Genomic DNA, 23,458 nt, shown 5'->3' on the forward strand with positions numbered 1-23,458 from the left:
GCACAGGCAGGACCTGCAAGCGAAGGTGCATGGCAGCACATTCAAGTTCAGCCCGGAGGCGAGCGAGCAAACGAGGTGAGCCGGGGAAGCGAGTGAGCGGGGCAAGCAAGGAAAGCGAGCTGGTGGGGCAAGAAAGCAAACCAGGTGAGCGGGGAAGCGAGTGGGCAGGGGCGGGCAAGCAAGCAAACGAGGCAAGCCAGGGAAGCAAGTGGGTGGGGCAAGCAAGCAAACGAGGGGGAGCGGCTAGGTGGGGCAAGCAAACGAGGAGAGCCGGGGAAGGGGGTGGGCTTTGTCTTCTCGGCCGCCACACTGAAGTTCTTCCCTGGCTGCCTTCTCTTTGGAGCTCATGGCCTAACCTTCCCAATTTTCTCCCTGGTGCCTTTTGTAAGTGTGTCTGCTTTTTGCTTTGTGTGGGTGTATGTCCCTTTCCTAGGCTAAAGCTTCCCAATTTTCTCCCTGGTGCATTTTGTAAGTGCCTGCTTATTGCTTTGTGTGTGTGTGTGTGCTCATATGATATGCTGGGGTTCTCCTCTGGAGATCTACCCTGCCTTATAACTATCTCAAACCCTTTTTACAGTTATTTTCCCCATCTCTGGGTAATCTCTCCCTTTCAGCACATATTTTTCAAGATAGGGAAGTACACTTCATTTTAATTATGATATCCTTTAATTGTTTTCAGTAAAAACAATTTTACTTCTATTATTAGTCCTAATGCTGACTACAGGCTTTTTGATTGATATTCTTTGAATTTTATTCTTCATCAAAAAACAAGGTCATAGAAATGCTTATTGCAAGACCAACTTATATGTAAAAGATTTAAAAACAAACTGAAACAGATGGAATGGCAACCTTAGCAAAAACATTTTATTATCACAATGTAGGGTATCAAATGCTTTCTCCTATAGACTTCCCCTTGCTGGCATGCTGGAGGCAAAAATTTACTCTGGGGCTCTCATATCTCCAGTGCCCCTGAGTTAACTCCCCCTCTCACCTGGCATTAACCAGAAGAGGATCTGATACCCAAGAGGGGTCTTACAATAGTGCTGTCAAGCAGCCAACCCCAGGGGTAAGGAATGTGCAAGGCTCCTCAGCTGAATAACTGTAGTAACTACAAGGCACAAACTCACTGGAATAACTACAAGGCACAAACAACAAGATAGTTCCAGGTAGGGCTAAGCAAAATAAAAAGAAATGGAAGGAAGGTCACTTGTTAGTTAACTTACAATCCTTCAACATCTGGTGCAGCCTCAGAGGGAGGCTTACTGTTGCATAGTGAACCCCTCCCCAGGACTGTATTTACAAGCACTATCCTCCTTCATCATTCACACTGAACTTTCTTTTTTTCTCTGTCTCTCTGAACCCCAAACAAAGGAACAGCTCCCCTTTTTAGATCCCCCTCCCACATGGACTGATAGGGCATTGGCCAATATGGGCGCTAGGAGCTAGAGTTCAAGCCTGCCAGAAGCAGGGCAGTCAACTGAGGGAAGTTAACACATCAAAGAGATGGCATGTTTTTCCCTTTGGGTTGTAAACTATGCTCTCTACCCAGCGAAGTGAATCTTTCCCATGCTGTGCCAGTCTTTGGGATGCCATCTACCCTGCTCATCACCATAACTGTCACATTATCGCTGCCATCTGCCCCTCATCTCACAAAGCACCTTTTAAGCAAGGACAGCAATCTACAAAAAAAAATCACTTGAATGAGAAATATGCCAAAGAATAAAATAATACTATACATAAGTTTTTTTAATGTTTTATATTTGTTAATTGTACTTAATTGTTAAAATTTTTAAAAATTACAATTCTATTTTTGCGTTCTATGAGAAATTTTGTTGCTCCATATAGAACTTCCCCCCCCCTCTCCTCAATGGTTTCCCTCGTTAGCAATCTTAAAATCTGGTCACCTTATGCCAAAGCCAAACCAAGCAGTAGAGGTACAAGGAAGGAATGCACTTCTTCCTGTGCACTCCCTATGGATATGACACCCCAGGAAGCTCTTGTTTCACTAGGGCAGGGGTAGTCAAACTGCGGCCCTCCAGATGTCCATGGACTTCAATTCCCAGAAGCCCCTGCCAGCATTCGCTGGCAGGGGCTTCTGGGAATTGTAGTCCATGGACATCTGGAGGGCCGCAGTTTGACTATCCCTGCACTAGGGTATCAAAGTGACCTGGGGAGGTGCTGATTTACAGGCTAGTTGGCACCATGCTTGGTTTCTCAGCCTTGCTGGAGTGATTTGGGGCCTGCATACTTGTCATTCTAAAGGAAGACCAAAGTTCTCTCCATTTTTCTTCATTGGCGTTCAGAGGGAAGAATAGCTCTCCATGCCACCTCTGCCTGTTAACTTAAGTATTCATTATTCTTATATACTGAAAGCTAGGTCCTTTTAACGAACTCATTTAAACTCTGGGATAGGAGGAGATTATGATGATGATTATATTTATTACCCGCCTCCCCCCGAAGGCTCAAGGCGGGTTACAATTCGGATAAAACCCCCAATATATCCACTTAAAAAACAATAAAAACTAATACATATAATATAAAATTCCTATAAAACCAAGAGGTTGCGGTGAAAACTCTTCCTGTGTCTGAAACCCTGATCTTCACCATATCAAGGGGAGAGGGGGGCCCTGATCTTCCTTGCTGCCCAGCCTCAGCCATAGACTTGGCAGAAGAGCTCCGTTTTGCAGGCCCTACGGAACGCTGAAAGCTCCCACAAGGCCCACAGCTCCTTACATGAGATGCCTTCCTCATGATATGGGCTGGGTAATGTTCTGCATTAGAACCTTGAATATCTGCACAAACCTCTCTTATATATGCCTGTTGCAGGATTTCCAACTCAAGGTTCCACAGAACCCTAGTGTTAGAGCTCCCAAGAGATTACACAACCATTCCTGATATCACTAGATGTCAGTGGAGCTCATTTCCCCTGTTGTTCTATAGGCCTTGTGTCTTTCTTCACAGTGGAAATGGGAAATGATTGATTGGCTGTCACCACTTCTGCAGATCCCCAAAGCCTGAAAAATATTTCAGAGGTTTCCTCCACAGTCAAAAAGTTGAAAGAGGCTAGCCTATTGGGTATCATAGTCTTTTCTGGACATAGGAGCACTTCTGTTTTCCCCTTTGATTCAGTGCAGGAAACCAGTTGGGATACACATTTTAATCAAGAAAGGTGTAAGAGGTCTGGTGCAGTTACATGATCTTTCATGTCACGTTTTAGAAGTTTCCTTTCTTTTATGTTTTCTCTGCCGTCACTTGCTTAGAAAAAGAGGAAGCAAGCAGTATTTCAGATTAAAAGTATTTAAACTGATAAATGAAAATCAGTTTGCCTCTTCAGCAACTTCAAGGAGATTATATCTGGTTTTATAATAATATTTGAAACCCTTGCAAATGCAACTTTAAAGACTCACTCCAGTAAGGGGCACCAAACCCAGAAAAATTTAATCACTTCGCAACATGTTTTGCTTTCTTCTGAAACTCATAATTTATATTTGGCTATAAAACTGCAAGGAGGGTTTACAGGAAAGAAGGCTCAAGCGCAATTATGGGGTTGAGTAATAGCTTTCTTGTGTATGATTCTGTCATTCCCCAGATTTATATTCTGTTGAATATAGTTTACTAATATACTGTCTTGGTGAAACATAAAATGCAAACCTGTTATTAACAAGAAAATGCAACCTTGTTTGAAACCTTCGTCTTCTGGTCTGAATTAGTCCCTGACACGCTGTTATTATGTCGTTTGAGGTGGGAGAGAGCTTTAAGTGCCTCAGCCCATTTAACCTAAATTGCTTTGTTTTTAATAGAGGATTAGTAACTGAAAGGATCAAATTATTGCTTGAGTTAGGCTGCTCTAGTCTTAATTAAAGGTATAATCAGGAACAGCCTATATATTTTTTTTAAAGCTGCAGCTCAGTGAGCCATTTTCAAATGGCTTGTTCAAAAACTTCAATACCTTTGGAAGATAATTAAGTCTCCATGCAGCTGTTCATTATGATACATGCATTGGAGCAAATTAAAAAATTAAAAAGTCCCCTTCGTGTGTTTCTGCCCTACTTTCTAGATATGAAACTGCTTATGTGGCATGTCTGGCAGCAAAAGACTCTGGGACTGTAAGAAAAGCAAAAGCTCTAGCCGTTATTGCCTTGTGAAATTCACAGACTTGTAGGCTCTAAACATAACTGACCTTGTTTGGTCAGTTATATAGAAATAAAATTAAAAATGAATATTAAGGTGAATGGATAGGAAACAGGGCCAAGCCCATGCAAGCATGATACAGTAAGTCTTTAAGATGCTGAAAGGCTCTTCTTTATGTTGCAACAATGATCCAATCCAAAGATTCCAATGCTGTTATGATGTCAGCAAAGCTTAGGTGGTCAACGGTGCATCTCTACAAAGGAGGAATATGTGCCAGAAAAAACACCCAGTAAGGCAGGGGTCCCCAACCTTTTGGCACATGGGGCCCGCATTACCGTGCCTAGTGCCAAAAGAAGTGCCTAAACCAAAATGTAACAAAATTATTAACCTACTTATTTAGATCAAAACTTAACATACAAAGATGTACAGAATACAGAGGTTGCATTGGATATTGCAGTATCCCCAACCTGGAAGCCATCAATAATAGAATAGCTGCCACTGATGTCCCTGTGACAGGTAGAGACACCGAACCCACACATGCTGATGTGGCCTCAGACCCCTGATATGAGGGTATTGTCGCCCATAGACAGATCAGGAAAAATGAACATTCCACCCAGAATAATCTTGTGTTAAAAAAAAAATTGTAACAATAGCCTACAAGTCATACATCAAAACATTTGATGTGTTGTAACTGCATAGATACATATGGCTGTCTAGTGGTGTGCAAGAATGAAAATGTGGGTTTTTTTCAGGTTCTGGTATATAGGAATAGCAGAACCAGTGCAATAGTGTCCAGCAATATATTGCACTGGTATGGGTTGATTGCAGAGTATAGTATGTATCATTCTAATGTGCCCCATTTATCATGTATTTTTTATTTTGTATCTCAACGAAGTTATCACCTTTAAAGCCCGAGATCAGTAGTTCTCAACCTGGGGGTCAGGATCCCTTTGGGGATTGAACGACCCTTTCATAGGGGTCGCAGCAGGGCAAGCCGCTTGGCTGGGGGGGGGGCACGATCTACACAACAGCATTGTGGGGTAGATCAAGATAAAGCAGCAGAAAAGAGCATGATCGGCATGGTGGGACAAGAGGCAGAACTGAACTGAGAAACCCCAGGAAAAAACAATGTATATACAATCATAAACAATGGATCTTCACGCCATTGGTCAGTTTTGGTTTAATTTCTGTGAAAGAACACTTGCATAATTTTATGGTTGGGGGTCACCACAACGTGAGGAACTGAATTAGGAAGGCTAATCACGGCATTAGGAAGGCTGAGAACCACTGCCCTAGATGGTCTGGTACCAGCATATCTAAGAGAGTGCCTCTCAAATTATGCCCCTCCCCCAAGAGCATGAAAGTCTAGTAACCAAAATCTTCTCCCAACCCTAAAGAAATAAAACTGGCCTCAACCAGCACCGGGGCCTTTTTGGCCATGGCCTCAGTCTGGTGGAATGCTCTACTGTGCGACTTTAGGTCATTCTGCAGGGCTTGCAAAATAACATTCGTCACCTTTGACCACTGTCAAAGGTCCTCCTTTCCCCCTCAGCCTTACAAAGGCTCCTGTAGGTTGGAAAGGATGATACTTTCCTGACTTTTCAAGAATGACTATTCCATAAAATCGAAGCTACTGTGCAGGAGATAACCAATTGATTTTTTGAAGTAGATGACAGTATAATTAATTCTCAACGCTCACTCATATGTATTTTGAGAAGGATATTAGGGATAGCTATATGTATTAATGTCTTATTCATGATATTTCAATGTCTTCAAACAAGGCTGGTCTTATGTCTCCTCCACTATTCTTTTTACCAGTTTTCTGTGTATTTCAAGTTGTGTTCTTTCAACATTTTATGGACATATCTGTTCCCTTCAGATATCTGAATAAATATTTCCACGTAGCCTACTAATGACGGATCACCAACGTTGCATTCAAGCCACTATAGTAATGAAAGTTTGCAGAATGTGGTTTCCCCAGGTCTGTTTTGCAACTAGATAGCAATTTAGACGAAAAGATATTTTATTTAAGCAGACAGCTTTATGATGGCTGGATTTCTACACAGGTTCAAGAACATAAATTGATGAAAGACAACTGCAATTTGTGCTTTCCAAATTAGTTCCAGGTCCAATTATAAAACAGTATAGGGTGAAAGAAAAACATACATTCTGGTCAAATATGCCTTGGCTTTGCTGGTCTGTCATCAAGTACATTCAAAGACAACGCTGAAAGTGGGGAAGTCTAGACAGGTTTACAATTATTTTTGTTCATTATTCTTCTTGTGGATGACTTCTAAAGAGCATTTTTAACTTATATTGGAAAAAGAGAGGAATTTAAGATCCTCCCTTCTCAATTCTGTATGTGAAATATTGATAATCTGAATTGTAAAATGTTAAAATGCCCTAAGGAGATGTCTTTCAGTAGTTTAAAACTGGTTTTCTTTTATCAAGACCATTTACTTTCAGCTAATGTTAGATGTCAAACTAGTTTGTTACAACAGGCCAGATCTGCCATTAATGTCACTTTGTCAGGCCAGATCATATATGCCATAAAATAATGTTAGGTATCAGAGGTACAAACAGGCAAACCTAATATGATTTTTACCTGAAATACAAACATGCTTTAAACATGTTTATAGTATTTCCTTTAACAGTTGCTAGTGTGTTTATAGTATTTCTTTTAATAGTCTTTGACAACTAAAACCTTTTGTTCTGAATTATTGCATAAAAATCTGGATTTAGTGTCTGTGTTGTAGCAATCTTGAGTAGTCTATTTAGGTGTTTATTGGTAAGCTGAGAATATACTTCTGATTTATTGACATTGTGGTGGGATGGGCCTGCAGACCTTATTCTACCCTGCCAAAAGTTTCTCAACACCTAGAGAGGTCTATCTTTAAAGTAACACGCCACCACCATCTAACCTGTTTATGGAATTGCCTGCTGGGAGGTTCAGACCTCCCAGCTTCCCTTCTCAGACTTGAGGCCTTGCTTTGTGTCTCCTTCTGTCCAGTGTCTGGTTAGAGGAACAGTTTACAGTTTTATGCACCCCTGGAGAAATAGCTTGTCCCTGCCAACCTTTTTGCTCTACGGTCCCCTTTTACAATAGTGTGTCCAAGACAGGGGAGATCAGGGACAGAGGGTAGCTGTTAGGGAGAAACAATCCTGACACTGCCACCTTCAGTGTGCAGTTCTACAGGGGTGATTCTCTCCCCAACATTATTGAACGTATTTATGCTCCCAGCTGGTTCAGGGGTATGGGATTGGGTGTCATCAATATTCAGATGACATCCAGCTCTATCTGCTGATAAGTGGCCAACCAAGTATACTCCTTGGCTCACTGACTAGGTGTCTAGAGACTGTGACAGAATACTCAGGTGAAGTTGAACCCTTTGAAGACAGAGGTTCAAAGAAGGAAAGGGCCTGATGAGAAAACGTGTCTTCCCAGTCTTGATGGGGTGCAGCTGTCCATTGCACAGACTGTCCATTGCACAGCTTGGGAGTGACCCTGGACTCAACTATGAAGGTCCAGGTCACAACAGTAGCACAGTTGGCTTTCTTACATTTCTGCCAAGCTAAACTACTTGCATCCTATCTGGTCCTGGAACACTAGCAATCCATGAGATGGTAACCTCCAGATTGGACTTCTATGCAGATCTTCCCTTATCCCTGGTCCGTAAACTGCAATTAGTACAAAATGTGGCAACTTGAGTCCTGACTAGGACTCCTTGGAGAGCTCACATCCAACTCCAGAGGCTGCACTGCTACCGATTGTATTCTGGGTCAAGTTTAAGGTGGTGGTTTTGACCTTTAAAGCTATATGTCGCCTGGACCCTTCATACCTAAGTAACTGCCTTTCTGAATAGGTCTCCAGAAGAGCCCTGTGCTCTGCCAATGCAAACAGGCTAGTGATCCCCAATCCCAAAGAATTTCATCTGGCCTTGACCAGAGCCAGGACCTTTATGGCCCTGGCGCCTGCTTGATGGATTGAGCTCTCAGAAAACATCAGGGCCCTGTCAGAGTTCACTGACATCTGCAGGTCCTGTAAAACAGAGCTCTTTTACCAGGCATATGGCCAAAGATAGTAAAATAGTTAACATAAAAATACCATCAGATTGGCCTCCCTCCTGTATGCACCCCACCCAAGGGTGGATTTTATACTTCTGTCTGTATTTTTTTTAATAGAATGGTTTTAATGTGTCTAAATTATATTACTATGTACATGCATGTACATTACTATGTACATGCCCTGCGTCTGCCTTGGTTGAAAGGGTGGGTTACAAATTAAAATTTAAAAATGTGGTACAGAGAACCACTACCAGCATCTAAAGTTATAAAGTATTTATTAAAAATAATTTTTTCATAAGCATGCTTTTAGCACAGCATCAGATTGAGCAAGGAATTCCAAAATGAATCTCCCTATACATGCCCTAATAGATATAAATATAGGGCAGGATCCTTAGCTTAAGAAGTTGCAAATGTCTACAGAGTTTCCATTACCTTAAAGCTTTCTCCAGCTCATAATTAATGGCTACCCCTTCAGACCGGAGGTGAAAGGTCTATCTGCTGTGATGGACGCAGCACAAAAGCCCCTTCCTCTTTGCTGCAAGGAGTTTTATGTGGAAATGCATCTTCTGGTGTGGTCAGAGAAACGGAAATGACTATGTATGTGACATGTGTTCATCCCACCCCCGTCTCCTGACAAAGCAGAGCAGATGCAGCCTAGAAGCCAGACAAGCCACAGTGACAGAGAAAATAAGTGCAGCAGAGTGGTTGTGTCCAGTGTGACCTGGAGGCCACAGGTGAGGGAAGGCAGGAAGGCGATGGAGGCCAGGATGGCTCTCAAGGGAGGGAGAGCAAGTGCAGCTGGGCATTTTGTCTCACCTGGTGAGAAGCACCCACGGGACAATGGCAGGGCCGGACACAGAAGACTGGCAGCGGCAGCAGCAGAGGAACAACGTCCCTTCTAACTATGACTCTATGATAAGAAAGTTTGGGTATATGAAATTGATGTAAGGCAAAAATATTAAAATGAATATTATTTGATAATTTAAGGATTGGTAGTTAAATATTTCTTAGTAAGGCATATAATGTGATGTAAGGTAAAGCTTATATCAGAATTAATTGCTGTTGAATATTTCTTGCCTCTTATTTTTCTTTTTCAGAATTAAGTAATAAGAACTGATGTAGAGGGGAAATGTAATAAGACTGTAATGCAAGTTTCATTCGCTATTTTGTATTCTATTTTTTTTTCATTAAAATGTTGTTTAAAAAAAAAATCTTTGCCCTCTGTATGTTCAGCCTGTACTCCACTGCAGCAAGACAGATCTTCTTTCTCCCTAGGAAGATCCACAACTTCCTCCTGCATTTGGGTAGAACTTCACTTTCCTCCCTATCTCTTCAACCTGCACTTCACTGAAGCATGAAGGCTCTTCCCTAGAAAGATCCACAATCTCCTGTTGAATCTTTAATAAACTCAGTAACATCCTGTGGACAAGAAAATAACAATGATTTCAGGCCCTCCTAAAGTAACCCATCTTAAAGTAAACCACTCTCTAAGTGGAGATGGGGAGGCAGAAACAAAGATCCCAGCCAAGGCAACAATTTTGATTGTTTTCGTTGTTTTTATTATGATTCTGGCTTTTAGCTTGTTGTGAATATGTCATCCCTGAATATGACAGTGTATAAATCTATAAACAAATGAGCAAACAAACAAGAATGCTGTAAAAGAAAGCAAATTGACTGGAGGTTCTTCTTAAACAAGAGCTATTGAATGCCCAAGCCATGACTATTTTGGCAAGAAGGAAACATCATAGAGGATCCAGGAAGCCTATTTGGATGAACAGAGAACTTCAGAAGGAGCTAATGAAGAAAAAGGAAATGTTCAAGAAATGGAGGAAAGGACATACCTCTAGAGAAGAGTAGGCATGATAAATCAGCCATCAAGAGAGGCTAAAGCTGGGAGTGAGCTGAGACTGGCTAGGGAAGCCTTCTATAACAAGAAATCTTCAACATGTGAGGAGCAAACGTGAGGTAAATGAGACAATAGCCCCGCTGTTGAGTGAAGATGGAGAGATTTTGACAGAAAGCAATACTTTTCAACATTTTTATCAATGATCTGGATGAGGGGGTGGAGGGACTAATTAAATTTGCAAATGACATCAGGTTAGGAGGATTAGTGAACACTCCAGAAGATAGAGTTCATTGAGATCTGAACATGCTGGAAAAGTGGGCAAATGATAAGAAGATGCAATTCAATAAGGATAAGTGCAAAGTTCTACATCAGGCCACAAAAATGAGAAGCATGCATGCTGGATGGGAAATACACTTCTGGGTAGCAGTGTGTGTGAACAAGATCTTGGGATACTTATGGACTGTAAGCTAAATATGAGCAGACAATGTGATGCTGCAGTAAAGAAGACAAATGTAGTCTTAGGCTGTATCAGTAGAGGCATCACATAAGAATCTCAAGATGTCATAGTCCTGCTGTATACCACATTGGTACACCTGGAGTATTGTGTGCAGTTCTGGAGGCCTCACTTCAAAAAGGATGTGGACAAAATTGAAAGGGTGCAGAGGAGAGTGATGAGAATGATCCAGGGCCTGTGGATCAAGCACTATGAGAAAAGGCTGAGGGACTTGGGAATATTCAACCTGGAGAAGAGGAGATTGAGAGGGGGCATGATTGTTACCTTTAAGTATTTGAAAGGTTGTCACTTAGAGAAAAGTGGGGAGCAATTCCTGTTCGCAACAGAGTATAGGATCTGCAGTAATGATTTTAAACTACTTATAGAAGGGTATTGGCTAGAGATCATGAACAAAATTTTCACACTCAAAGTACTTCAGCCGTGGAATTGGCTGCCTAAGGAGGTAGTGAGCTCCCTATCATTGGAAGTTTTTAAGCAGCAGCTTGTATTATATTTTTATGTCCTGTATTTAATGTTTTAATGGGGGTTTTATTGGGGATTTAGTGTTTATGGACTACTATTGTAATCCATCACATGCCAGTTTCCGGGAATTGTGAGAAATAACATTGATGATGATGATGATGATAAGAAGAAGAGTTGGTTCTTATATGCTTTTCTCTACCCGAAGGAGTCTCAAAATGGCTTACAGTTGCCTTCCCTTTCCTCTCCCCACAACAGACACCCTGTGAGGTGGGTGAGGCTGAGAGAGCCCTGATATCACTGCTCAAACAGAACAGTTTTATCAGTGCCGTGGTGAGCCCAAGGTCACCTAGCTGGTTGCATGTGGGGGAGCGCAGAATCGAACCCGGCTCACCAGATTAGAAGCACTACACCTCCTAAGCACTACACAAAATTATTTATCTTGGATGCTTTAGCCTGATTCTGCATTGAGCAGGGAGTTGGACAAGATGGCCTGTATGGCCACTTCCAACTCTGTGATTCTATGATCTGTGCGGAACTGTACCCTTCCCTCTCTTTGATCACCTGGGCTCTCCCTTCTCCCACAGTTGCCTGAGCCACTCCCCCTCCCCTGGCTGATGTAGGGCTGGTCTCTGCAGAAACACTTTCCACCCTCCATCCCACTTCTAGAGTTTGGTCGCATGTTGCCATGTTCACTGAATACTGGGAACCAAGGAAGTCTCAGCCAATTATTGCAGGATTGGGATGGTTCTACGTATCCCCCATTTCTGTGGCCTACCAGCACAAGTGGAGAGGTGGTGCCCCCCTCCCCAACAGAAGGAGGAGGAGGAGAGAGATGTTGTTTTATTGCTTTATGAAGCAATTATATATGCATTGAATACTGGAAACCGCTCTGAGCTGGCTGTGCTGAAAGGACAGTAGATTAATTGCATAATAAATAAATGCGCAGCCTGGCCTAACTGAGAGAAAGAGAAAGGGAGGATAAACCCTCCAGCCAGCTGACCTGACACAGGTATTTTTGCTATTCTTGCCACTGCCATGATCACCCTCCTCTTCCTTGCTTGTGGGCCTGGTGCCAGACCTTGACGGACTTGTTCCATTCCTTGACTCATATGTTTGACACCATGGGGTGGATCCCACCTCCCATCTTTAAATCTGTTTGTGAGTTATGTTTCCCATATGGAGTTCTTTTTAAAAGGCTCCTGTTCCTTTATTCTGTTCTGCAGTCATTGGGTGTGTTTTTGAATCCCTGAGGGAGGGGGATGGCAGTTGGAAGCCAGGCTCTCTGAGGAAAAGGCAGCTCTGAGGGGGAAGAACAGTTACTCTCCCTGGACTGAGGGGGAAAGGGGGGTTTTCAGGAGCCAGGTTCAAGGGAGAACAGGCTGGTGGTTATCTTTCTCTGAGGTAAAGATTATAATTGTGACTCTGCCTGTTCATGCTACCTTTTTTTTATTCTGGGTGCTTTTTTGTAGTTGAAAAAAATCAACTATTTATTTTTATTTTATTTTATTTTTTTGCCTAGTGCTTCTGTCATTTTATTTAGTGACTAAATCAAGAAAGTATCAATTCCAGGAGTCAGTTGACTGTTACATGCCATCCCACAGCCAGCTGGGCCACTAGTCCAAATGAAAAATAAATAAATACAAACATACATACAAACATGCATACAACCACTTATATTTTCTCAGGAGTGGGTAAGACTCCTCCTGGTTAAAAAAGAGGATCTTACTGGTGGCAGCAACCAGAAAATGACAGGACAGGGGAAAGTATGAAGGACTAAGGGTGACAACCAGCGGACTGCACTCATCCTAGTTCACCACACACCTATGTAAAGAGCTAGGGAAGTTCTTATATCTCCCCATTATTTCTTTTAAAACTTCTAAATTCTATTTCATGGTGGTGGTAGTCTGCCCATTCTTTACTGCTGCCCTTAACCTAACTCCTAGACTCCTTCGTGATCCACCTGGTTTGTGAACCCTGGAGAAGAATTCCCTTATCTTTCTGTGTGTTTCTTTCAGTCTGCTAAAAAGTAGGTTGGAAAGCCCTTTGGTTACTCTCTAAAGTTCCATGAGTACTGCTCTAGAAATTATTTTCATTCATTCATTCATGCATTTATTTATTTATTTATTTAACATTCATTCAGACCCTTCGTCATCCCTTTCACCACGTTTCATTCATTCAGAGCTCGCTGACACAACCTGTGTATATAGAGCCAATTATTTATTATAGTAAAACTATGTTTTTTGTTCACAGGGTATTTTTGCTGGCCACTCAATGATAAAGGCTGATTTGTGGAACAATTTGGTATTGTCTGTACTAGTAAGTTAGTTATATGTTTGCCAGAGGAAACTTAGTTTAGTTTTCTTCATGGCAATGATTTTTCAGGTCATCGCTCATAAATAGATTAGAGGCAGCTTAATCTAAAAAAAATGCAGGGCAGTTTTTAGATAGCCAATGCTGGATTTTTAACCTGAAGTCATTTACTGTTATTTTAAATGTGCTAATTGCATTTAAATTGTCTTAATTAAATTTAATTTTCTGTGTACTAATATGCTTGGCATGTTCCACCCAGAGCTGGGTTACCAGAATGGGCAGTATAAAATCTTATAAATAAAAATGAAATAAAGGCTATTTCTTGAAAGATTATTCTTTAAAATAGCATAATTTCTCATATATTCTGGGATTTTTTGCTGATCCAAAACAGTGATTTTCTCTGTCCTGTTTGTAGATATTGATGAGTGTGAAAATGACTTCTACAACGGAGGCTGTGTGCATGAATGCATCAACATTCCAGGCAACTACCGGTGTACCTGCTATGATGGGTTTATGCTGGCTCATGATGGACACAATTGTCTTGGTGAGTTGTCCCTGCAGAGAAAGTTACTGGGTCATATTATTTATGTATTCACATTCTGCCTTTCTGTATTATTAGCTTAAGAAATTTCCAGTTAAAATTTATAACAGTTTTAAATTAGTTGCTGAGTTACAGTTTAATTTGCCAGCTAAGAAACTTTATAGAAGCTATTGGGTTTTGCATAGGTGATGTCCCCTTGAGCAACATGGATACCTTATCGTTGAGGGGTGGATCTCTTGACATGTTGAAGGCTAGCTAACAGGACATTTTGGAGGTCATTAATAGGATCACTGTAATTCAGAAGTGACTTGATTGTACCTAACACACAAAGTGTACTGAAAACAGCTTGAATAATCCATAAAAATGCCTTAAAGAAAATGAGTATCCTGGTTTTGGTTTGAGAACTGCTCTGCTGTGTAAGGGGATCTTTCACGCTTCCTCTCCTTATGCTTCTCTGGCAATTGCTCCTCTAAAGTGATATGCAGATTATCGGCACTGTCAGTAGTGAATTCTCTTGTCACTGTTCTAGCTACCTGTCAAATTCCATTACTACTGTATGAAGATTTTGCTGTTACATAAGAGGGGACCTGCAAGACTTCCAGGTCCCTCCCTCTTGTCGAGCCCAGTGTGGAGCCCTGGCTGCTCAGCTGCTTTCTGTGACTCACCCAGAGCAGCTCACTGGAGAGTTGGGGCTCTGGAGAGTTGGGGATCACCCAGGGCTGCTCCTAAAGAGCAGCAGAGGAGGAGTCTCTGCTGGCTTGCCTGAAGCTGCTCCAAATGGACCATCAGAGACACTGATGGACACTGTGGCTTTGGGTGAGCCACAGATAGTGTTAGGACTCTTATTTCACACCAGTACAGTCTTCCTTCCCAGGCTGCTTGTGCCTTCACTGCTAGGCCCATCACAGGTCCTGGGCTGTCATGGCACTTAGCGGTAAGTACATTTTCTGTGCTTGTTCAGAGAACACTATTTGGGGAGGGATTTGAACCCCACTGTTTTTTTTAAACAGATTTTTCAACAAACCTATAGGGTCCCATGTTTCTAGAAACATTATTTTAACCTCCGTGGACCTTGAGTTGCAGATTAAGCTATTTGCAAACAGGAACTATGGGTAGCTAACAGTGCATAGATTTATTCAGATTTCCAGTGAAATTTGCAGATGATACTAAACTGGGAGGGGTAGCAAACACACCAGAAGAGAGAATCCAGATACAGGATGTTCTTGACAGGCTGGAAATCTGGGCTAAAACGAATATAATTAATTTTAATAGTGAAAAATATAAAGTTCTGCATTTAGGTAGCAAAAATCAAATGCATTACTATAGGATGGGTGAGACTTGTCTTGGCAGTAGTACATGTGACACGGATCTCGGGATCTTAGTACACCATAGTACACTGAACATGAGTCAGCAGTGTGACTTGGTAGTAAAAAAGGCAAATGGGATTTTGGGCTATATTAAAAGAAGTATAGTGTCCAGATCATGCAAGGTGATATTACTATTTTACTCTGCTTTGGTTAGACCTCACTTGAAGAACTGTGTTCAGTTTTGTGCACCATAACTGAGGAAAGATATAAAGAAACTAGAGAGTGTCCAGAGGAGGGCTACAAAGATAAAAACCAAGTCGTATGAGGAAAGGTTGAGGGAGCTTGGCCTGTTTAGCCTAGAAGGCAACTAAGATGTGATATGATAACCATCTTCAAATACTTGAGGGGCTGTCATATAGAAGAGCAGAGTTGCTTTCTGTTGCCCCAGAGGGTTAACCCGAACCAATGGGTTTAAATTAATTTAAAAGAAGTTTTGGCTAAACATTTGGAAGAAGCTCCTGACAGAGTGGTTCCTCAGTGGGAGGTGGTGAGTTCTCCTTTTAAAGCAGAGGCTAGATAGTCATCTGACAGAAATGTTAATTTTATGAACTTAGGCAGATTGTGAGTGGGGGGGTGGCAGAAAGGGATGTGCCAGTGTTTGTCTCTTGAGGCCATTCCTTGCATACCCAGGGAATTGCTACTTGTCACTGTGGGTAGGTGAATTTCCTCCAGGCCAGGCTGAATTCCAAAGATTTTTGGTAGAGGGATCACTCAGACATGAAATTGGGGTCACCATGAGTGAGCAGGTAGTTGTGACTTAGGGGGTTAGACTTAGATGACACTGGAGGTCCCTTCCAACTCTATACTATGATTTTGTAATTCTATATGAGATGAGGTGAGATGAGGCGTTGGATCTGAATTCAAGAAAAAAATCCTCAATGAAAGATACTAATGCTAATGCTGTGTTTATTAAAGCTCTTTTTATGAATTTATAGTATAAAATGGTAGTGCTTCCAAAAATTATCTTCCTTTTAAGCAGCATATTAATTTTTGTTCCTGAATGCTTACTAAAAAGAAAAATGGCAAAATGATAAACACACTTATATGGTTTGTCATCTGATCGCACACTTATACAGGAAATAATAAAATCTGAGGTTAAAGTAAAGATCATATATAAATGTCTGTGTGGGCTACCAAATGTATTAACCTATAATAAAGCAGCCACACTTCAAATAATTAGAGTGAGCAAGGCATTAAGAGGATATAAACAAAATAATATATAAATATGCTTTTCAATGAATGGATAAACATAATCAGAATTGTATACAAGTTTGATAGTATGAATAGTAATGCAATAATATAGGTTTGGAATGTGTGCGGTAAGTATTTATCCCCTGCTATTTTTCTGGTAGTACTTGCTATCAGAGATAAGAAATTTACTCAAAATATTGACATTAAAAATTAAAGAATTGGGAAAATGACTGCTTAGGAAGATAATTAGATTTATTATATAGTAACTGGGTAATTCCTTATGAGTTGATCAGAATCTTACATTTTAGTTTTTGAAAATTTCTAAGTATGCAGTTTCATAGCTTTACAAATTAGACTAAATCAGTTAGAGAGTTTTTTTGTTGTACATGAAAAACTTTCAAAATATGTAATTTATTAATTCAGCTTGAATTTTAAGTTTATAATAAACATAATAAAATGAATGAAATCTTTTGGCTTTGAATTATATGCTGAGAAGTGAGAATTTATCTATGTAAAAGGATCTATTATCTGGGAACATTCAGTCAAGAGAGATTTGTTTTGAAACTATTTATCAGTGTTATGGGTCACCTTTGAGGTTATCTCAGTTTTGTACTAGGTTATGTAATAAATGTTAGTTCTGTCTTTTGGGACAAACTGACTTCCAATATGTGATGAGGCTGTTGCAGAGTTCCAGTTTTTCTATGTTAGCCTTTGTACATCAAGGATGTTTGTACTGTAATTTGAATTTTGGTCTTATACTGCATTAATAAACTGATTGTGTTCAGATGTTTTGGGAAATGATTCATAAAGTGATTCATGATATTTAAAACATTATTATAATGAAAATTGAAGTTAAAACAAAACTCAGTTGTATTGAAATTGTTCCAGTTATTGATGCTAAGTTTTTGACAATAGCAAGAATTATCTTCTCTAGGAAGATGCAGCTACTTCCTAATAATATATTATGGTTGTTATAAGTTTATTATATTCTGTAAATAGTAAAAATAACTGTGCCACAATGTTTTGAGGATATAAAGTATGAAGAAGAAAGCTGGCAACCCATAATTTGATATTTTAATCTACTGTGCATCAAATAGTGTAGGTTGTTAATTAGAAATGAATGTATGGCTGCTGATTTTCAAACTGAATATTGTTTTTGCATAATTATCATTTCTGTAATTACATTATAATGGATAATCTATGATTGTCAAAATCCCCCCTATGTATCTTTGGCTACATTTTTCAGATTCTTTCCTCCACACCCAATTAGGTATATGATTAAAAGAGTAGGTTAGAAAAGGTCTAATTGAATGCATAAATGCAATTCCAATGCTCTCCAGAGATCAAGGAATCAATTCAGCTGAAATCAATTCAACAGAAAACTGGAACAATTATAAACATAAAACAAACTGTTGCCTCCTGCCATGGTTATTCTGTATAGGTACAAATTAGGATGCTAAGTCTGCATGTGATCACAGCTCTCAGAAAAGATGTCTGTTCCTAAAGTACATTTGACTGCCATCTTAGCTTTTCATAATTTGATCAGTTTGCATCATAACACAATCAATAAGTTAAAAAATGGTAGATGTTTTGAATATAACTTTGGTGGGGACAGAGGAGTGGGGTGAACACATGTCAATGATGACACAAATTGGTGGTATGGCAGGAAACCAAATTTGAATTCAGAAATTCCTCATTAGAAAACTGCAAGTTAAGGTCCAAAGTAGAAGAAGAAGAGTTCTCTACCAGGAGTCTCAAAATGACTTAAAATCTTCCGTTCCTCTCCCCACAACAGACTCCCTGTGAGGTAAGTGAGGCTGTGAGAGCCCTGGTATTGCTGCCTAGTCAGAACAACTCAGTCAGTGCTGTGACAAGCCCAAGATCAACCAGCTGGCTGCATTTGAGGGAATGAATCAAACCTGGCTCGCCAGATTAGAAGCTAGTATTCTTAGCCACTACACCAATCTGCCTCTTGTGTGAAATTCAAATAAAGTTCACATCTACTTCAGGGAAGGCAACTGTTTGTGCAGAAAGTTTTGCTTTATTTGATTCTTTAAAAATACTGGTGCAGGGGGTTGCTCTTGTGCAAAAATGGTCCTAGAGAGCTTTAAAACTGATATCCTCAGCAGGCCTGGGCAAGCACAATCCCATATATGCTTGCACAGAAGACCACTCATAGGAACTGGGCCTTAGAAAGGACTGGCAGATCCTTCAGAGTACCCGCCTAAGCCCCAGGAGTCTTCAGACCTGAATTAGAGAAATGCTAAACTAGATGTTTTCTTGTCTACTAAGCAGACCAGACTGACCATGTATGTGCGTGTGTATATGGCAAGTTCCATCAAGTCGCTTCCAACTTACAGCAACTCTTTGAATTAATGACCTCTTAAATGTCTTATACTTAACAGCCTTGCTCAGGTCTCACAAACTGAGGGCTGTGGCTTCCTTCCTTCAATCAATCCACCTCATGTTGAGTCTTCCTTCTTTTCTCTTGCCTTCTACTTTTCTGAGCATTATTGTTTTTTTTTTTTTTTGTGATTCTTGTCTTCTAATAATGTGACCAAAGTGTGATAGCAACCTGAATAGTCCAGGCAAGTCTGATCGTGTCAGATCTTGGAAGCTATGTAGTGTCAGCCCTGGCTAGCACTTGGAAGGGCAACTTCCAATACCAGGGTCATGTCCCGGGGGCAGGCAAAGGCAAACCATCTCCGAATGTCTTTTGCTTGACAGCCAGACAATCTAAGAATCTCCTAGCTATATTACATACATACCGTATGATAATTAAAATAAATACATATGATTGCATCAGTGTGGTCATTTTAATTTCTGTGGAGAGTTCAGGCTTCATTTGATCTCGAATGTACTTATTTGTCTTGCTTGGTAGTCCATGGTATCTGTAAAACTCTCTTCTATTTCCATATCTTAAATCAGTCAATTTTCTTCCTGACAGCATTCCTCATTGGCCAATTTTTATGCCGATGCATAGTTCTCATTTTGATCTTGGTAGCCAGTGACACATCCTTACATTTAAGGTTCTAGCTTTTTCATGGCTGCCCTTTCCAGTCTTAATCTCTTTTTGATTTCTTGGTTGTAGTCTCCCTTGAAGTTGATAAGCCAAGGAACAAAAAATCTTGATTTCTTCGTTGTCAACCTTAAAGCTGTGTAATTCCTCCGTAGTCATTTTTATCTTGATGTTTAGATGTAATCCTGATTTGGCATTTTCTGCTTTAGCCTTCACCAGGAGTCTTTTCAAGTCTTCAGTATTTTCTGCCAGGAATGTGATGTCATCTGCATACCTCAAATTGTTAATGTTCCTTCCACCAATTTTCACTCTACCTTCTTCTAAATCTAATCCAGCTTTCCTTATGATGTGTTCTGCATATAGGTTGAAGAGATAGGGAGATAAAATACATCCTTCTCTTACACCTTTGCCAACTTTAAGATTGAAGATGAAGACATTGAAATTGTTCCAAGTTTTTCTGTTCCTTGGCCCAGCCATCAATCAAAAGGGAGATTGCAACCAAGAAATCAGAAGGAGAATGAGACAGTGATTTCTGCTTGTGATTCTGGAAGAAGGTTCTGGAGCAGAACCAGCTGCCAAACAGAGGGGGGAGGAATCCGATGAGTTAAGCATTGGAAAGCTTGGGAGCAGAGCCAGCTACGAAAGATAAATGCTTGGTATGCCCTCATTATACATCTTGATTTACCTGGGCCCAAATGGGGGAGCATTGCTATTGAGTGGATTTGGTGCAGAATTAGAACCATGATGACATTGGTTTAAAAGTGCAGGATCCAGCTGCCTATTGATAGAATTTGGGTTGTGCTCAGATTGGTACAACTTTAGAATCTTAGGTCCCATTGGTGCGATGATCAGAATCCAGGGCATCATAGAACAGGCCAATTTTGTTATAGCAAAGGGCACTAGAGGAGAGTACTACAGTAATGTAATGCAGAAAGGATAAGGGTCTGGTATGAGATAATTGGGTCAAGTGGCTGTGTAGAGGGGTCTAGACCTGTGACAGAGGTTTGGGGATGGGCTCGTGGCTCTTCCTGAGGCTTTGATTGAATCACCAGGAAGCATGTATTGTGAGGGAGAGTATGAGTGCCTTTGTTTTAATCCTGAACATTTGGATTGCTTTAGAAGATTATGCAAACATCCTTTGATTAATGTTTCCCTGGAGTCTTTAGGCAGTTGGGATGCTTTCTCTGAAAGCTCACTGAGAAATACAAATACAAAGCCTTTATTGGCATAGAATATTTTCTTCAAATGGGAGACCCTGCCTTTTACACCAAATAGATGGATTTCATCTGTGCCTCTGAAATCAGCTGAGGACCTAGAAATGCAAAAGATGCAGATTTCAGTGAGAAGGGGGGTATACAACAACATAACTAATGTTAGATTTTTTTACAGTTTTGATAGCTACATTATACGTGTTTGACAGATGTGTTACAGCTACATACTATTATGCTTTATTACTGTTAGAGGTCCTTTTGAATCATTATGTCCATTTTTCATATAGATAGTTTTATTGTGACCTTGGATATTGACCTTGTTGAAATATATTTCTCTAGATGTTGATGAGTGTCTGGATAACAATGGTGGCTGCCAGCAGATTTGTGTTAATACTATGGGAAGCTATGAATGTCAGTGCAAAGATGGTTTTTTCCTGAGTGATAATCAGCACACCTGTATTCACCGCTCTAATGGTAAGTTTCCAGTCAATGATGTATAAAATAATTTAGCCAGTCAAAATTCAGATTTAAAATAACTTTAGCAGTCAGCGGCTAATCAAAGGGTCTACACCATCATTAATTATGGTTACCACTTTTGTATTCTTCATTGCCTTTGGGCCTGATGGTACAAATAACATGGACCAAGCAGAAAAGATCTGGCCACTTTGGAGCATTCCCTGCTTATATCTAGATTAGATTACTGCAATGTGGGGTGGCAGTGTGAGGCAGCCCCTTGAAAAGTATTTGGCAACTGCAATTGGTGCAAAATGCTGTAGCCAGGATGTTGATTGGAGCATAATGGGAAGGCATAAGTCTTTCTCTTAGTACAAAAATGTGTACCTCATAAGGAGGACTTTAAACTAAATTCTTTGGGGGAGGGGGACAAAATTTAAAGCCTAGCATAAGAATAGAAATGAAACAGAGTACATAAAGCATGGATTTTGGTGCTTCTACACCAAGCTTTCTCAACCAGGGTTTCATGAAACCCTGGGGGTTTCTTGACAGCCCTGGAAGGGTTTCCCAATTGAGTGGGAGCGAATTGTGTGTGTGTATATGTATATATGTGTGTGTGTGTATATATAATATGTTGTTGTTAGGTGCGAAGTCGTGTCCGACCCATTGCAACCCCATGGACAATGATCTTCCAGGACTTCCTGTCCTCTACCATTCCCTTGAGTGGCACTTAAGCCATGAGATACGCTCCTCCAAGCCCTTACCAGAAATATGTTATGTGGAACAGATATATAGATATAGGTATCGTTTTGCCTTTTAAAACTCTATGGACAGTTCCAAAAGGCAAATACACACACACACACACACCCCTGTTCCACATAATATATTTCTGGTATTTCAAAGTACACTGTTGAGGACCTTACTGTCTATTGTGTTTACTATAAAATATGTATGAAGTAAAAGCTAAGCCAAGAAAAAAAGAAAGTAAAATGTAGCTATAAAATAACCACCACATATGTGAAATAACTATGTCCATCCCTAAACAAAAAAGAAAAGAAACCCACAAAAATATGCAAAAGAAATAACAGCTTTTTTGCTTCCAGTAAAATACTGGAGTTCTTGATAGCACCGGCCATTCCCATCTAGTTAAGGTATATATGGACCAAGACTTGAAAATAATACCTCTGAGCCATATTGCACAATTCCCTGGCCATAGAAAAGTTTCAAAGTACCTTACTGTTTACTATAATATATATATGAAGTAAAAGCTTCTAAGGTCCCCTGACCATTATTTGAGGGTGGGGAAATAAAGCTGGGAAAGTGATCTCCTTGTTAGGATCTATCAGCTTGGGACTTGGGCTACCTGGCTTCCTCCCCCCCTCCCCCCCCCAGGAGGGGTTGCAACTGTCTATTGTGTCGCAGGCCAGAAATTCGGGGGTGACCTTGGATGCCTCGCTTAACTATGAACGCACAGGTCAAGAAGGTAGGCAGCCAGGCATTTTTTTCATCTTCACCAGGCTCGCCTACTAGCACCCTACCTTTCCTGTGAACACCTAGCTATGGTGATTCATGCAACAGTCACCACCAGAATTGATTTCTGCAATGCACTCTATGCGGGCCTGCCCTTGACCCTGACCTGGAAATTACATCTGGTACAGAATGCGGCTGCTAGGGTCCTCACAGGAACATCTTGGAGGGCCTATATCCAGCCTGTGCTAAAGCAGCTGCATTGGTCCTCTTAAGGGCCTTCCCTGTTTTAAGGAGGACTATTGTTTTTCTTGCCATCTGTCGGGGGTTTTTCGCGTTGTAGAAATTGGGGTTTTAATGGATTTTATTATCTGGATTGTTTTATGTGACCCACTGTGAGCCAGTTTCCGAAAGTGGCAGGCTATAAATCCAGTAAATAAATAAGATTTATTGGCTATAAATCCAATAAATAAATAAGATACTTGTGGAAGCTGTTTTGCCATAGGGCCTGTGTCACCGGGATACATCAGCTGCAGAGTCTGATCCCATTCATTAAGGCTTTCTGGGAATATAAGTAGGCAAGACAGGCTATAAAACATAAGTTACTTCATTTAGATCCTGCCTTTCTCCCCAAAGGGCTGTGCAACTTACATTGTTCTCCTCTCCTCTGGCATATTCTCACAACAATCCTCTGAAGTACATTAGGCTGAAAGTGTGTCACTTGCCCAAGTTTGAAACTGGGTCTCCCAACACTTTGTCAGCTATACCACAATCCTTACCCAGAACTTCAGCCTGCTGCTGAACTCTTGCTAGCTCATGCATCCCCATCTCTTCCTCCTTTATATTTCCACTTGGGGCAAGGCAGTCCCTAAGCAGCACTT

The 23,458-nt window shown here is 40.7% G+C and overlaps 1 protein-coding gene across 4 annotated transcripts in view; it reads left to right on the forward strand.

Moving 5' to 3' along the window:
* Nucleotides 1-23,458, forward strand: part of SCUBE1 (signal peptide, CUB domain and EGF like domain containing 1) — a 156,135-nt gene that overhangs the window by 21,509 nt on the left and 111,168 nt on the right. For 2 of the 4 annotated variants that reach the window (XM_077337820.1, XM_077337821.1), the window contains exons 3-4: nucleotides 13,744-13,872; nucleotides 20,997-21,131. In XM_077337820.1, the coding sequence (XP_077193935.1) occupies nucleotides 13,744-13,872; nucleotides 20,997-21,131 (264 nt within the window). Of the gene's footprint in view, nucleotides 1-13,738; nucleotides 13,873-19,809; nucleotides 20,103-20,996; nucleotides 21,132-23,458 lie in introns of those variants that run through there. The other 2 variants (XM_077337822.1, XM_077337823.1) reach the window with 2 other exon arrangements.

The sequence above is a fragment of the Paroedura picta genome, chromosome 5 (genome assembly GCF_049243985.1).
Source record: "Paroedura picta isolate Pp20150507F chromosome 5, Ppicta_v3.0, whole genome shotgun sequence".
NCBI classification, from domain to species: domain Eukaryota; kingdom Metazoa; phylum Chordata; class Lepidosauria; order Squamata; family Gekkonidae; genus Paroedura; species Paroedura picta.